Genomic DNA, 12,632 nt, shown 5'->3' on the forward strand with positions numbered 1-12,632 from the left:
AACAACACACATTCATTCTAATTAAAAATAATCCTCGCCTAAACAGATTGCAGCAAAAGATCTGCAGTTTTGCTGTTAAATGGACACGAGTATCACACTGGTTAGAGTAAGCTGTACAATGCATTAGATAGACAATGAAATAAAGTGTTTCTAAAAAAGGCCTAGGCTGTCAAAGAACATTTCCTGGACTGGGTTGAAGCCGTTTTGTCTTCCTCGTTGCAGGAAGTCAGATAACAGAGAATACCACATGTAGAAGGGGACTCTCCACAAACCTTTAATCTTCCTCTCATCATCAGGGGACAGTTTCACAAAAAGCAATTTGTGAGCAGTGCTTACATGCAGCCTTTTGAAATGAGAGAAAATGACTTGTTAGCTGCTTTCAGCCCTAAGATGGTAAGATCACTGTGTCCAGACTGGCAAAGATTTCTTTAATATTCATGTGCCATAAATATGGTAGATATCCCAAACTGTGTGCTAAAATTAAACTCATATACAACTAGTTTGCAATAGAAAATACAGTATGATGGAAAGTTACTTTTTTTTTTTCCACCATGACAAGAAAACATTTTTATTTGTCTATGCTTTTTGTGAGATGTTGAAAAAGTCAGCTGGAACACAAAGATCAAATGCATCGAATGTTTAATTAAAATGCTCCCTATGGTATCAGAACCAGAAACTCTCTGGATTAGGAAACAATACCGGTTTATTTAAACCAACAAGGAATTATGTTTCTTAAAGCGGACGTGAATCATTTAAAGTTGTGGTCGTGTAATCAGCATCTAAATCAGTATTTAAATGCTTAGTTTCCAAACAGCTGATGAAGTAAGAAGCAGTTTTCCATATTTGTGGATAATTCTCACTGAATTCACTTCAGTCCCTAGTATGGTTTTGGGGACAGCCCTAATGTTTCCTTTGAAACATGTTTGGTGAACAAATTAGCGATTTTTGTTGAAACCTACAGTTTGCAGCCTGTTTTACTTGGATTGCATTTACTTGTTAAAGTGGTGATTCCAGAAAACTGGGGAACCTGATTTAAAGAGAGGGACAAAAACTGAAACAACAGTAGGACCCTGACATTTAGTCATTTCAGTTCAATACAGCATGCTTTATTGGCAAGGATATCAGCTTAGAAATGTTGTCAAAACATCAAGGATGGAGCTGTTTAAATAATGAGAGAATGAAAAAAAAGAAAAAGAAAAAAAGCAAATACAATTTCTTAAGTAGAGGGAAGAAATATGAATTTGATTTTTTTTTTTTTTAAGGCAAAAAACAAGAAAACTTGCAATTGTCTTTTTTTTTTTTTTTTTAGTGATGTTGTGATTAGGTCAGTATTTGGTCAAGATGTGTCTCTGTTTTGCATCTCTCACTTTAAAGAGATGTATTGTCAATTTATATTGATGGTTCATGGCCAGATAGTGAGTTTTGAGTTTCATTCTTCCAATGTTCCAGATAAGTATGTTTTATTACTGTAATTATTTGGTTGGTTTAGGTTGATCAGCTGTTTCTTGGGCGCTTGATTTGAAATGTTGTGAAAATGTAAGCAGTTTTAATGTTAACAGTTAAAGGGGAACGGTGTAATTCTTCCCTACATGCATTGATGAGTGTTTTTCGTTTGATATTTTATATAAATCTGCATGAAGAACCTCTATGGGATGCTTCTTCCATATAGTGCTGTCCTGTTACCTGTATCTAATCCCTAGTATTAGTAAAAACCCTCGAAACACTGCACCGTACATTTTCCACGATGTAGCTGGATGGCGTCTTTTTTTAAGTCTTATTTTCCTGATGAACACCCACATCTTTTAAACTCCACATCAGCACTTTGTACTGAGGCGTCCTCAGTCCAAGCTGCAATAATCCTGATGACTCATAATGACATCCTCATTTCCTCAGTCTTGACTCAGCTTCTCCAAATACACAGCAGACATCACTTAGCTATTTCCACGGCCTGATTAATGCTTCTGTTCACGAGTAAACTAAGGACAGATAATACTGGATTCTTCCAATTCATACTGGCTGATATATGCACACATTTCTTTCCACCTACCATAAGTAGAAATACTGATAGAGGAGTATTAATATTGCACTGATTTGATCTAAACTGCACATATTCTAGTACATGTGGAAAAATATGATACTGCAGAGTTTTTAAATGTACAAAATATTCATAACTCAATGCTATGAATGTGTTGATTTTGTACCAGAAAGAAGTAGGATTCACTGATAGCTTCACATCGTATTCCACATGTGCTCATCTGGATTGATTTTAAATCAGGTTATCGCTGGAAAAACATGTACAACGCATAAAAAAAAGTGTATGTTGTTTCAATTTTTTCCATATACATACAGAAAACATCAAGTGTCTCCTGTTGTGCACTTGTTTTAACGGAACATATCATGTCCATGTCGTCATTATCAATGCAATAGTCATATTCATGTTTTCATTTAAACTGTGCAACACGACCTTACTATGCCATTTTCAACCGGGACATTACCTTAACTTAAATGTTAAACATGCCATATTTATATTTTATATAATATTTTCCAATTAAACTTCTAGATATTTCTGTCTGTCAATTCATTTTGAGCAGCTGATTAAGCCTTTATTGATCAGTATAGTGATCATGGTGCTAATATTATCGTGTAAAGTAAACTGACTTCATGAGTATATTTGTCCATTAAACTCTACGCTTCCAGTTTGTGTGCAACACCAAAGCTCAACCTGAGATTTTCCATCCACCTTTCATTTCCTCCATCAACCACGATTGAGACCAGATCTGAAAGCTGCAGATGCTGGAAGAACAATGTGCTCTTTCCGGCTTCGTGCAGTTGAGCCGATCCTCCATTATAACGCGGAAACGTGCGCACGAAAGACTGCTGGATGCTTTCTGTGGCTCTGCGTTTGTATCGGAGGAAACTGCATAGTGCAGAGTCAGTATTGCCTAGCAACCAGGTGACCTTTCCTATTAGCAGCTGGTGACTGTGTCTTTTTGTGCGTGAGTGTGCATGCATGTGTGGCTGGGATCGGGATGGACAGGGAAATCCTCACACAGGCTAAAATCAAAGGAAATCATGCATGCAGGAAAATATCATACACACACAGAGGTTTGCCATACACACCCAGACACACACACACACACACACACACAAATGACAGGCAAACACGCACACACAGATCGATCCTTTCTTCAGCTTGTCTCCTGAAGGGACCAACATCCTTTTTTTTTTGTCGCCACCACCATCACCAGCGTGGCAGACTCACATATAGACTTACAGACACATCACTCTCCTTCCCTTCACGTTTGCTCGGGGGGAAAAAATGCCATTACTGTCCACTAAGCAAACATTTAGCCATCTCCTCTCTCTCAAAGCCCCGGCACTCCCACTGCAGTCTGGCTGCATGTGAACTGCAGCACAGTGGGGTGGGATGCCTTGCTCCAGGGTGCATCAGTGATTTGTGTCACCACAGTACAGAACAGCAACACCAAAAGAATAAAATAACACTCAGCACGGTCAAATAAGCTGATTAGTGTGGTGGAGGGAAGTGTTGTGTACCTGTCAGGTCCATGGTGATTGGTTCAGGGGCGTCATCACACAGCAGGGTCAGTCTGGTCACCTTGACATTCGGTCCAGAGAGGTCTGAAGAAGAGAAGCAGTGTCTTATTACAGAATTCATAAATGGATTCATTTATTCATTCATTGTTTGCTTATTTGCCTGATTTGACACTTGAGGGAATTTGCTTTTTCAGCTTCTTGCCACGTATCTGTTAGTAGATTAGCTCAACAGAAAGACAAACAAGAAACAAGAAACAAGCTAGGCACATTATATATATCACTTATTTAATCGGTGCTGCATTGGACAAACAGAAATACTGACCTGATTACAAAAGAATTACCATTAGCGCTTTTTACCAAATTTTATCTCAATCTATCTAACTGGCATTAAAGCTTAAACTCTGGCTCATCAAAATTGTAACAATAGCAGCTAAAAAGTATTAAAAAAACGTCCATTACACAAATGTGGAAATGACCAAAACAGTTTGTTTTTTTTTTAATCTGCGCATGTAAAGACATTATAGTTAATATTTCAGCAATGGAAAAAAAAAAAAAAAAGTTCTGTCCACCACTGAAATATGGAATAAATATTAGAACTCTGCACTAATCAGATCGAGAGGTTCAAGAAGTATTCAGATCTTTTACTTGAGTAAAAGTAGCAATACCACAATTATAAGCATGTCATTTTTTTTTTTTTTGTAAAATTTGATATACAAATATGAATTACACGCCAAANGGTCTACCAATTATAAGAACAGTTTATCACTAATGAAGAGTTATACACATGGCATTTTTAGTAATATTGGGAAAAAATATATATATAGTTTGTCACTTGTTCGTGAGAAACCTGTCAATCAATTAAAAATTTAAATCAGAATCTGAAGTGGATATGAATATTTTTTTGTCTCAAACTAGACCACAAAGCAAAAGCTCAGACTTCTGGACTTCTTTCCACCTGTCCTGCTGCTATGACAGAGATCCAGAGGTTATATCCAACAGATAGTTCACACCCTCCGAGTGCACGAGGGAACAGTTTTGATCTGAGAAGTTAAGGTTGAAGACGTGGACCCAAACAAGCCTGCCGGAGTGAAAGGTCTCCAATGGGGCGACCAGTCAAGCGTGCAGAGAGACTGAGTGTCTCCTTTTCTCTTCTCCGCTCACAGCAATCATCTTTACTCTGGTGCAATGCATCTCAGCCTGTGTTTTTCCATCCTGTCTTCTTCTTCTCTCTTCAACATCAGCACACACACACACACAAAGCTGCACTGTTAGCAGCCCATAGTGTATAATGGGGTCTCTAATGCATTCAGCCACCAATGGAAAGTCCATTTCACATCCAGTCCTGCAGGCCCGGCAATCTGACTGCAACATGATACACCAATACGGCCGATTATTACACTGCAGCTACTCTACGGATTCATAATGGGAGATATTTTCCCTCTTACACTGTCTCTTTTTTTCTCCTCCTCTAGTTCAACAACACACATTCATTCTAATTAAAAATAATCCTCGCCTAAACAGATTGCAGCAAAAGATCTGCAGTTTTGCTGTTAAATGGACACGAGTATCACACTGGTTAGAGTAAGCTGTACAATGCATTAGATAGACAATGAAATAAAGTGTTTCTAAAAAAGGCCTAGGCTGTCAAAGAACATTTCCTGGACTGGGTTGAAGCCGTTTTGTCTTCCTCGTTGCAGGAAGTCAGATAACAGAGAATACCACATGTAGAAGGGGACTCTCCACAAACCTTTAATCTTCCTCTCATCATCAGGGGACAGTTTCACAAAAAGCAATTTGTGAGCAGTGCTTACATGCAGCCTTTTGAAATGAGAGAAAATGACTTGTTAGCTGCTTTCAGCCCTAAGATGGTAAGATCACTGTGTCCAGACTGGCAAAGATTTCTTTAATATTCATGTGCCATAAATATGGTAGATATCCCAAACTGTGTGCTAAAATTAAACTCATATACAACTAGTTTGCAATAGAAAATACAGTATGATGGAAAGTTACTTTTTTTTTTTCCACCATGACAAGAAAACATTTTTATTTGTCTATGCTTTTTGTGAGATGTTGAAAAAGTCAGCTGGAACACAAAGATCAAATGCATCGAATGTTTAATTAAAATGCTCCCTATGGTATCAGAACCAGAAACTCTCTGGATTAGGAAACAATACCGGTTTATTTAAACCAACAAGGAATTATGTTTCTTAAAGCGGACGTGAATCATTTAAAGTTGTGGTCGTGTAATCAGCATCTAAATCAGTATTTAAATGCTTAGTTTCCAAACAGCTGATGAAGTAAGAAGCAGTTTTCCATATTTGTGGATAATTCTCACTGAATTCACTTCAGTCCCTAGTATGGTTTTGGGGACAGCCCTAATGTTTCCTTTGAAACATGTTTGGTGAACAAATTAGCGATTTTTGTTGAAACCTACAGTTTGCAGCCTGTTTTACTTGGATTGCATTTACTTGTTAAAGTGGTGATTCCAGAAAACTGGGGAACCTGATTTAAAGAGAGGGACAAAAACTGAAACAACAGTAGGACCCTGACATTTAGTCATTTCAGTTCAATACAGCATGCTTTATTGGCAAGGATATCAGCTTAGAAATGTTGTCAAAACATCAAGGATGGAGCTGTTTAAATAATGAGAGAATGAAAAAAAAGAAAAAGAAAAAAAGCAAATACAATTTCTTAAGTAGAGGGAAGAAATATGAATTTGATTTTTTTTTTTTTTAAGGCAAAAAACAAGAAAACTTGCAATTGTCTTTTTTTTTTTTTTTTTAGTGATGTTGTGATTAGGTCAGTATTTGGTCAAGATGTGTCTCTGTTTTGCATCTCTCACTTTAAAGAGATGTATTGTCAATTTATATTGATGGTTCATGGCCAGATAGTGAGTTTTGAGTTTCATTCTTCCAATGTTCCAGATAAGTATGTTTTATTACTGTAATTATTTGGTTGGTTTAGGTTGATCAGCTGTTTCTTGGGCGCTTGATTTGAAATGTTGTGAAAATGTAAGCAGTTTTAATGTTAACAGTTAAAGGGGAACGGTGTAATTCTTCCCTACATGCATTGATGAGTGTTTTTCGTTTGATATTTTATATAAATCTGCATGAAGAACCTCTATGGGATGCTTCTTCCATATAGTGCTGTCCTGTTACCTGTATCTAATCCCTAGTATTAGTAAAAACCCTCGAAACACTGCACCGTACATTTTCCACGATGTAGCTGGATGGCGTCTTTTTTTAAGTCTTATTTTCCTGATGAACACCCACATCTTTTAAACTCCACATCAGCACTTTGTACTGAGGCGTCCTCAGTCCAAGCTGCAATAATCCTGATGACTCATAATGACATCCTCATTTCCTCAGTCTTGACTCAGCTTCTCCAAATACACAGCAGACATCACTTAGCTATTTCCACGGCCTGATTAATGCTTCTGTTCACGAGTAAACTAAGGACAGATAATACTGGATTCTTCCAATTCATACTGGCTGATATATGCACACATTTCTTTCCACCTACCATAAGTAGAAATACTGATAGAGGAGTATTAATATTGCACTGATTTGATCTAAACTGCACATATTCTAGTACATGTGGAAAAATATGATACTGCAGAGTTTTTAAATGTACAAAATATTCATAACTCAATGCTATGAATGTGTTGATTTTGTACCAGAAAGAAGTAGGATTCACTGATAGCTTCACATCGTATTCCACATGTGCTCATCTGGATTGATTTTAAATCAGGTTATCGCTGGAAAAACATGTACAACGCATAAAAAAAAGTGTATGTTGTTTCAATTTTTTCCATATACATACAGAAAACATCAAGTGTCTCCTGTTGTGCACTTGTTTTAACGGAACATATCATGTCCATGTCGTCATTATCAATGCAATAGTCATATTCATGTTTTCATTTAAACTGTGCAACACGACCTTACTATGCCATTTTCAACCGGGACATTACCTCAACTTAAATGTTAAACATGCCATATTTATATTTTATATAATATTTTCCAATTAAACTTCTAGATATTTCTGTCTGTCCATTCATTTTGAGCAGCTGATTAAGCCTTTATTGATCAGTATAGTGATCATGGTGCTAATATTATCGTGTAAAGTAAACTGACTTCATGAGTATATTTGTCCATTAAACTCTACGCTTCCAGTTTGTGTGCAACACCAAAGCTCAACCTGAGATTTTCCATCCACCTTTCATTTCCTCCATCAACCACGATTGAGACCAGATCTGAAAGCTGCAGATGCTGGAAGAACAACGTGCTCTTTCCGGCTTCGTGCAGTTGAGCCGATCCTCCATTATAACGCGGAAACGTGCGCACGAAAGACTGCTGGATGCTTTCTGTGGCTCTGCGTTTGTATCGGAGGAAACTGCATAGTGCAGAGTCAGTATTGCCTAGCAACCAGGTGACCTTTCCTATTAGCAGCTGGTGACTGTGTCTTTTTGTGCGTGAGTGTGCATGCATGTGTGGCTGGGATCGGGATGGACAGGGAAATCCTCACACAGGCTAAAATCAAAGGAAATCATGCATGCAGGAAAATATCATACACACACAGAGGTTTGCCATACACACCCAGACACACACACACACACACACACACAAATGACAGGCAAACACGCACACACAGATCGATCCTTTCTTCAGCTTGTCTCCTGAAGGGACCAACATCCTTTTTTTTTTGTCGCCACCACCATCACCAGCGTGGCAGACTCACATATAGACTTACAGACACATCACTCTCCTTCCCTTCACGTTTGCTCGGGGGGAAAAAATGCCATTACTGTCCACTAAGCAAACATTTAGCCATCTCCTCTCTCTCAAAGCCCCGGCACTCCCACTGCAGTCTGGCTGCATGTGAACTGCAGCACAGTGGGGTGGGATGCCTTGCTCCAGGGTGCATCAGTGATTTGTGTCACCACAGTACAGAACAGCAACACCAAAAGAATAAAATAACACTCAGCACGGTCAAATAAGCTGATTAGTGTGGTGGAGGGAAGTGTTGTGTACCTGTCAGGTCCATGGTGATTGGTTCAGGGGCGTCATCACACAGCAGGGTCAGTCTGGTCACCTTGACATTCGGTCCAGAGAGGTCTGAAGAAGAGAAGCAGTGTCTTATTACAGAATTCATAAATGGATTCATTTATTCATTCATTGTTTGCTTATTTGCCTGATTTGACACTTGAGGGAATTTGCTTTTTCAGTTTCTTGCCACGTATCTGTTGGTAGATTAGCTCAACAGAAAGACAAACAAGAAACAAGAAACAAGCTAGGCACATTATATATATCGCGTATTTAATCGGTGCTGCATTGGACAAACAGAAATACTGACCTGATTACAAAAGAATTACCATTAGCGCTTTTGAAAAAAATGTTTTTATCAAATTTTATCTCAATCTATCTAACTGGCATTAAAGCTTAAACTCTGGCTCATCAAAATTGTAACAATAGCAGCTAAAAAGTATTAAAAAAACGTCCATTACACAAATGTGGAAATGACCAAAACAGTTTGTTTTTTTTTTAATCTGCGCATGTAAAGACATTATAGTTAATATTTCAGCAATGGAAAAAAAAAAAAAAAAGTTCTGTCCACCACTGAAATATGGAATAACTATCAGAACTCTGCACTAATCAGATCGAGAGGTTCAAGAAGTATTCAGATCTTTTACTTGAGTAAAAGTAGCAATACCACAATTATAAGCATGTCATTTTTTTTTGTGCAAAATTTGATATACAAATATGAATTACACGCCAAAATGGAGTCTGTTACTGGACTACTGTTACTGATGTATTATTTTGCATTTGAACATTGAACCTGACTGAGATGTAGAGCTGATAAAGTTTAATTTATAGGCTGCAGGATAACTTAATTTGCGGTACAACAATTCATTGTATTTCATATTATTATTCATATTATGATAGGTAGATAGTAATCAATAACTACAGCTGTCAGACAAATAGAATGGAGTAAAAGGAAATATTTTAGCTCTAAATTACACTTAAGTCAAACCAGGAAGAAGCATAAAAGCAAAATACTCAAGTAAAGTACGAGTACCTCAGAATGGTACCTGCATAAATGCTCATAGTTACCTTTCACTGCTTAGATTTAAAGCCTCTGTTTGAGAATAAAATCCTCCCCTCTCTGCTTTTTCCATCCTCTCATTATAACCTTTCCTACTGAATTCAATACTGCTAAGCTGCAGATGAAGTGGTGTAGAGTTACAGCAGCAAGCTATTTTACTGATATCAGCTGTCATAGCCTGGCTGCTGCTGGATTAGAGATGCTGAGGCTAGCAGGTCTGCTGCAGTGTGTGTGTGTGTGTGTGTGTGTGTGTGTGTGTGTGTGTGCGTGTGTGCGTGTGTGTGTGTGTGTTTGATCTGATGACTGTGAGGAAGTATGCACCGAATCGTTACACTGAGAGAATAGCAGTATAGCAATAAAGCTGCAGTAACACCGAGGCGCTGGCGTGAATCATCACTTCTTCTTCTTCTTCTTCCACAGGTGAACTATAAACACAAACACACACCTGCCATCATGGCTTCTGGCCCCAGCAGCGTCTGCTTGTACTTCACCAGACTCTCGTCGTCTTTGTCCAGCTCCTGGATCTCCTGCAGCGACTTCTGCGCTGGAGGATTGTAGTTGAGGTTTCGCTCATCCTCTTCGTCCTCGATAGGCAAATCATTCTTATCAGCCATCAGACCTTCCAGGAGAGACAGGAGAAGACCATTAAAGATATATATATTCTTACTCTGACATGCTGCAGCGTTTGCAGAGGGTTTACTACATCAGTGTTCTTTGCCTGATGCTTAATCATATAGAATACAATACAATAAGCCTTTATTAATCCCACAGTGGGGTAATTTGCATTAGCAAATGGTGATAGTGCAAACATTTGAGAATTATCAGTAGGAAAATAAAACATAAATCAAAAAGCAGCAGAGGGTAGTAGATGTTTCACCACAATTTCAGCCTCATAGTTTACTAACTGATCTAAATCCATTATTTTAATAAACAATTTAGCTCTTTGCTTGGACCGTTGATCCAATTATTAATGTTCAACTGATTTTTTTAGTATTTTAGTCGACAGTTTCGCACCATTTATCCACAACTCTTTCATTTTATCTGCTTGCAAACTAGGTTTTCACAAACTCTGAACATGTAGTGTTCATGTGTTACAGATGTATTGAATTGAATTTTAAATTTTAAATCATTGAATTTCCCTTCTGAATTGAATTTCCCTTCTGGGATGAATAAAGTATTTTTCATTTCATTTCATTTCATTCATTTTCATGTCTCAATACATTTTTAAATTTAAAGGTAATTTCGGTTTTTGAAACTGGCAGAGCTATAGCGTAATTATTCATAATAGCTTTTGAACTGCAGAAGAACCCTTTGAGGTAACATTTTCCCCTGGCTGGGGTTACTTAGTCTGTGTCATATATTACTGAGAGAAGAAGGAGAGAATGAATTGTTTAGTTGGGAGCAAACAAGCATTAGGAGATTGGACTAACATCGGCCAATAATGTTTGATTGAGTCCATCATAAATAAGATTTGAGACCAAAAACTGTACCTGTGGTTGTGCACACTGATCAATTCACACCAAATGTTATCGCCACCTGTTTGCTCGGTTAAAGGGGTGCAGGCAGAGGCCTCCTTCATCTCTACATCTTATTGCTCAAGGTGATTTATGGTATGGTAATAATAGATTTATTTGCCTGAAACTGCACATTTGAAAAGCTGGAAAAATGCTTCATTTATATCCTTCAGATTGTTGGTTTTGTCCACTTTAAACTTAATTTAATAATAATAATAATAATTGATCAGATTTATATAGCGCTTTTCTGGACACTCAAAGACGCTTTACACTGTCAATTATTCATTCACACACATTCATTCCAGTGGTGGTAAGCTACGATTGTAGCCACAGCTGCCCTGGGGCAGACTGACAGAGGCGTGGCTGCCATTCTGCGCCTACGGCCCCTCTGACCACCACCTCAAACAATCCATTCATACACATTCACACCAGGCAAGGTGGGTGAAGTGTCTTGCCCAAGGACACAACGACCATGAAACAGGTCCGACCTTCCGATCACCGACCGACTCGCTCTACCATCTGAGCCACAGCCGCCCGTGTTCATTTTTGCATCAAGCTTCCTGTGCGTGCTGCATACACGCCACTGTAAATATATTGTTGTTGTACTGATGGTGGCGGGTTGGAAAATGTTAACATATATGACAACACTGGAATAAAAGCTTTGAGAAAACTGTTGAAAGATGATACACTAGATCCATAATACACAAGAAATGGCAAATTGAAATTTTCTAACTTTTCTTTTCTATTTCTGTAAAAGGTTTTCACATTGTTAAACATCAAAATCAAGGTTATTACAGCTTCTTTCCATCTGACAAAGTATTTAGCGATTAACAGGTGCATCTGTAACAATATCGAGAAACCAAGAAAAAAACAAAAACTGCCTGTTTTGAGTCACCTGGAAAGTGTGAGCAAAAGGCAAACAACATTTTCAGCCGCTGAGCTTATCTCCAGAAAGTATTTCTGTCATATTTCAGTGAAAACTTGGGCAGCACAGAGGCCAGATTGCCGGGTTTCTGCTATATGATGTGAATTACGGTATGTAGGCCAGCTCCAGCCATCCGGGGTCTGATTTCATCAGGGATTTTGATTCAATATTGAACTTTACAGACATTCAATAATGTGTTCTGTGAGCCCAAATTTCATTTTAGCATCTCCGCCTCATCTGCACCTCCAGAGAGTAAATAGATGCAGACTGGAATAAATATGTAACTGGATGGATTTGACCAAATAAAACTACAGTCATGAAAACTCGTTGAAAAACAATGATTTTGGTAACAAAGCAGTCAGTATGTCATAGGGTAGTAGCCACTTTTAACAAAAATATGCAACACTGGCATGAATTTACTAAGATTTAAAAAGAATTGACAAACAAGTCAAATTAATACTTCAATAAATATGAGCTTAAATTATACATACTGCAGGTAAACAATCAGAGGCGGATCATTCATTTCATATCTACAT

At 38.0% G+C, this 12,632-nt stretch overlaps 1 protein-coding gene across 1 annotated transcript in view; it reads right to left on the reverse strand.

Moving 5' to 3' along the window:
* The window catches only part of arhgdig (Rho GDP dissociation inhibitor (GDI) gamma), a 39,321-nt gene that overhangs the window by 13,849 nt on the left and 12,840 nt on the right, over window positions 1-12,632 (reverse strand). The window contains exons 2-4 of the mRNA XM_008288748.1: window positions 10,103-10,276; window positions 8,586-8,669; window positions 3,556-3,639 (exon numbers count right to left, since the gene is read on the reverse strand). Of these exons, the coding sequence (XP_008286970.1) occupies window positions 3,556-3,639; window positions 8,586-8,669; window positions 10,103-10,276 (342 nt within the window). The remainder of the gene's footprint in view (window positions 1-3,555; window positions 3,640-8,585; window positions 8,670-10,102; window positions 10,277-12,632) is intronic.

This window comes from Stegastes partitus, unplaced genomic scaffold (genome assembly GCF_000690725.1).
Source record: "Stegastes partitus isolate 25-593 unplaced genomic scaffold, Stegastes_partitus-1.0.2 Scaffold572, whole genome shotgun sequence".
In the NCBI taxonomy this organism is placed as follows: Eukaryota; Metazoa; Chordata; class Actinopteri; family Pomacentridae; genus Stegastes; species Stegastes partitus.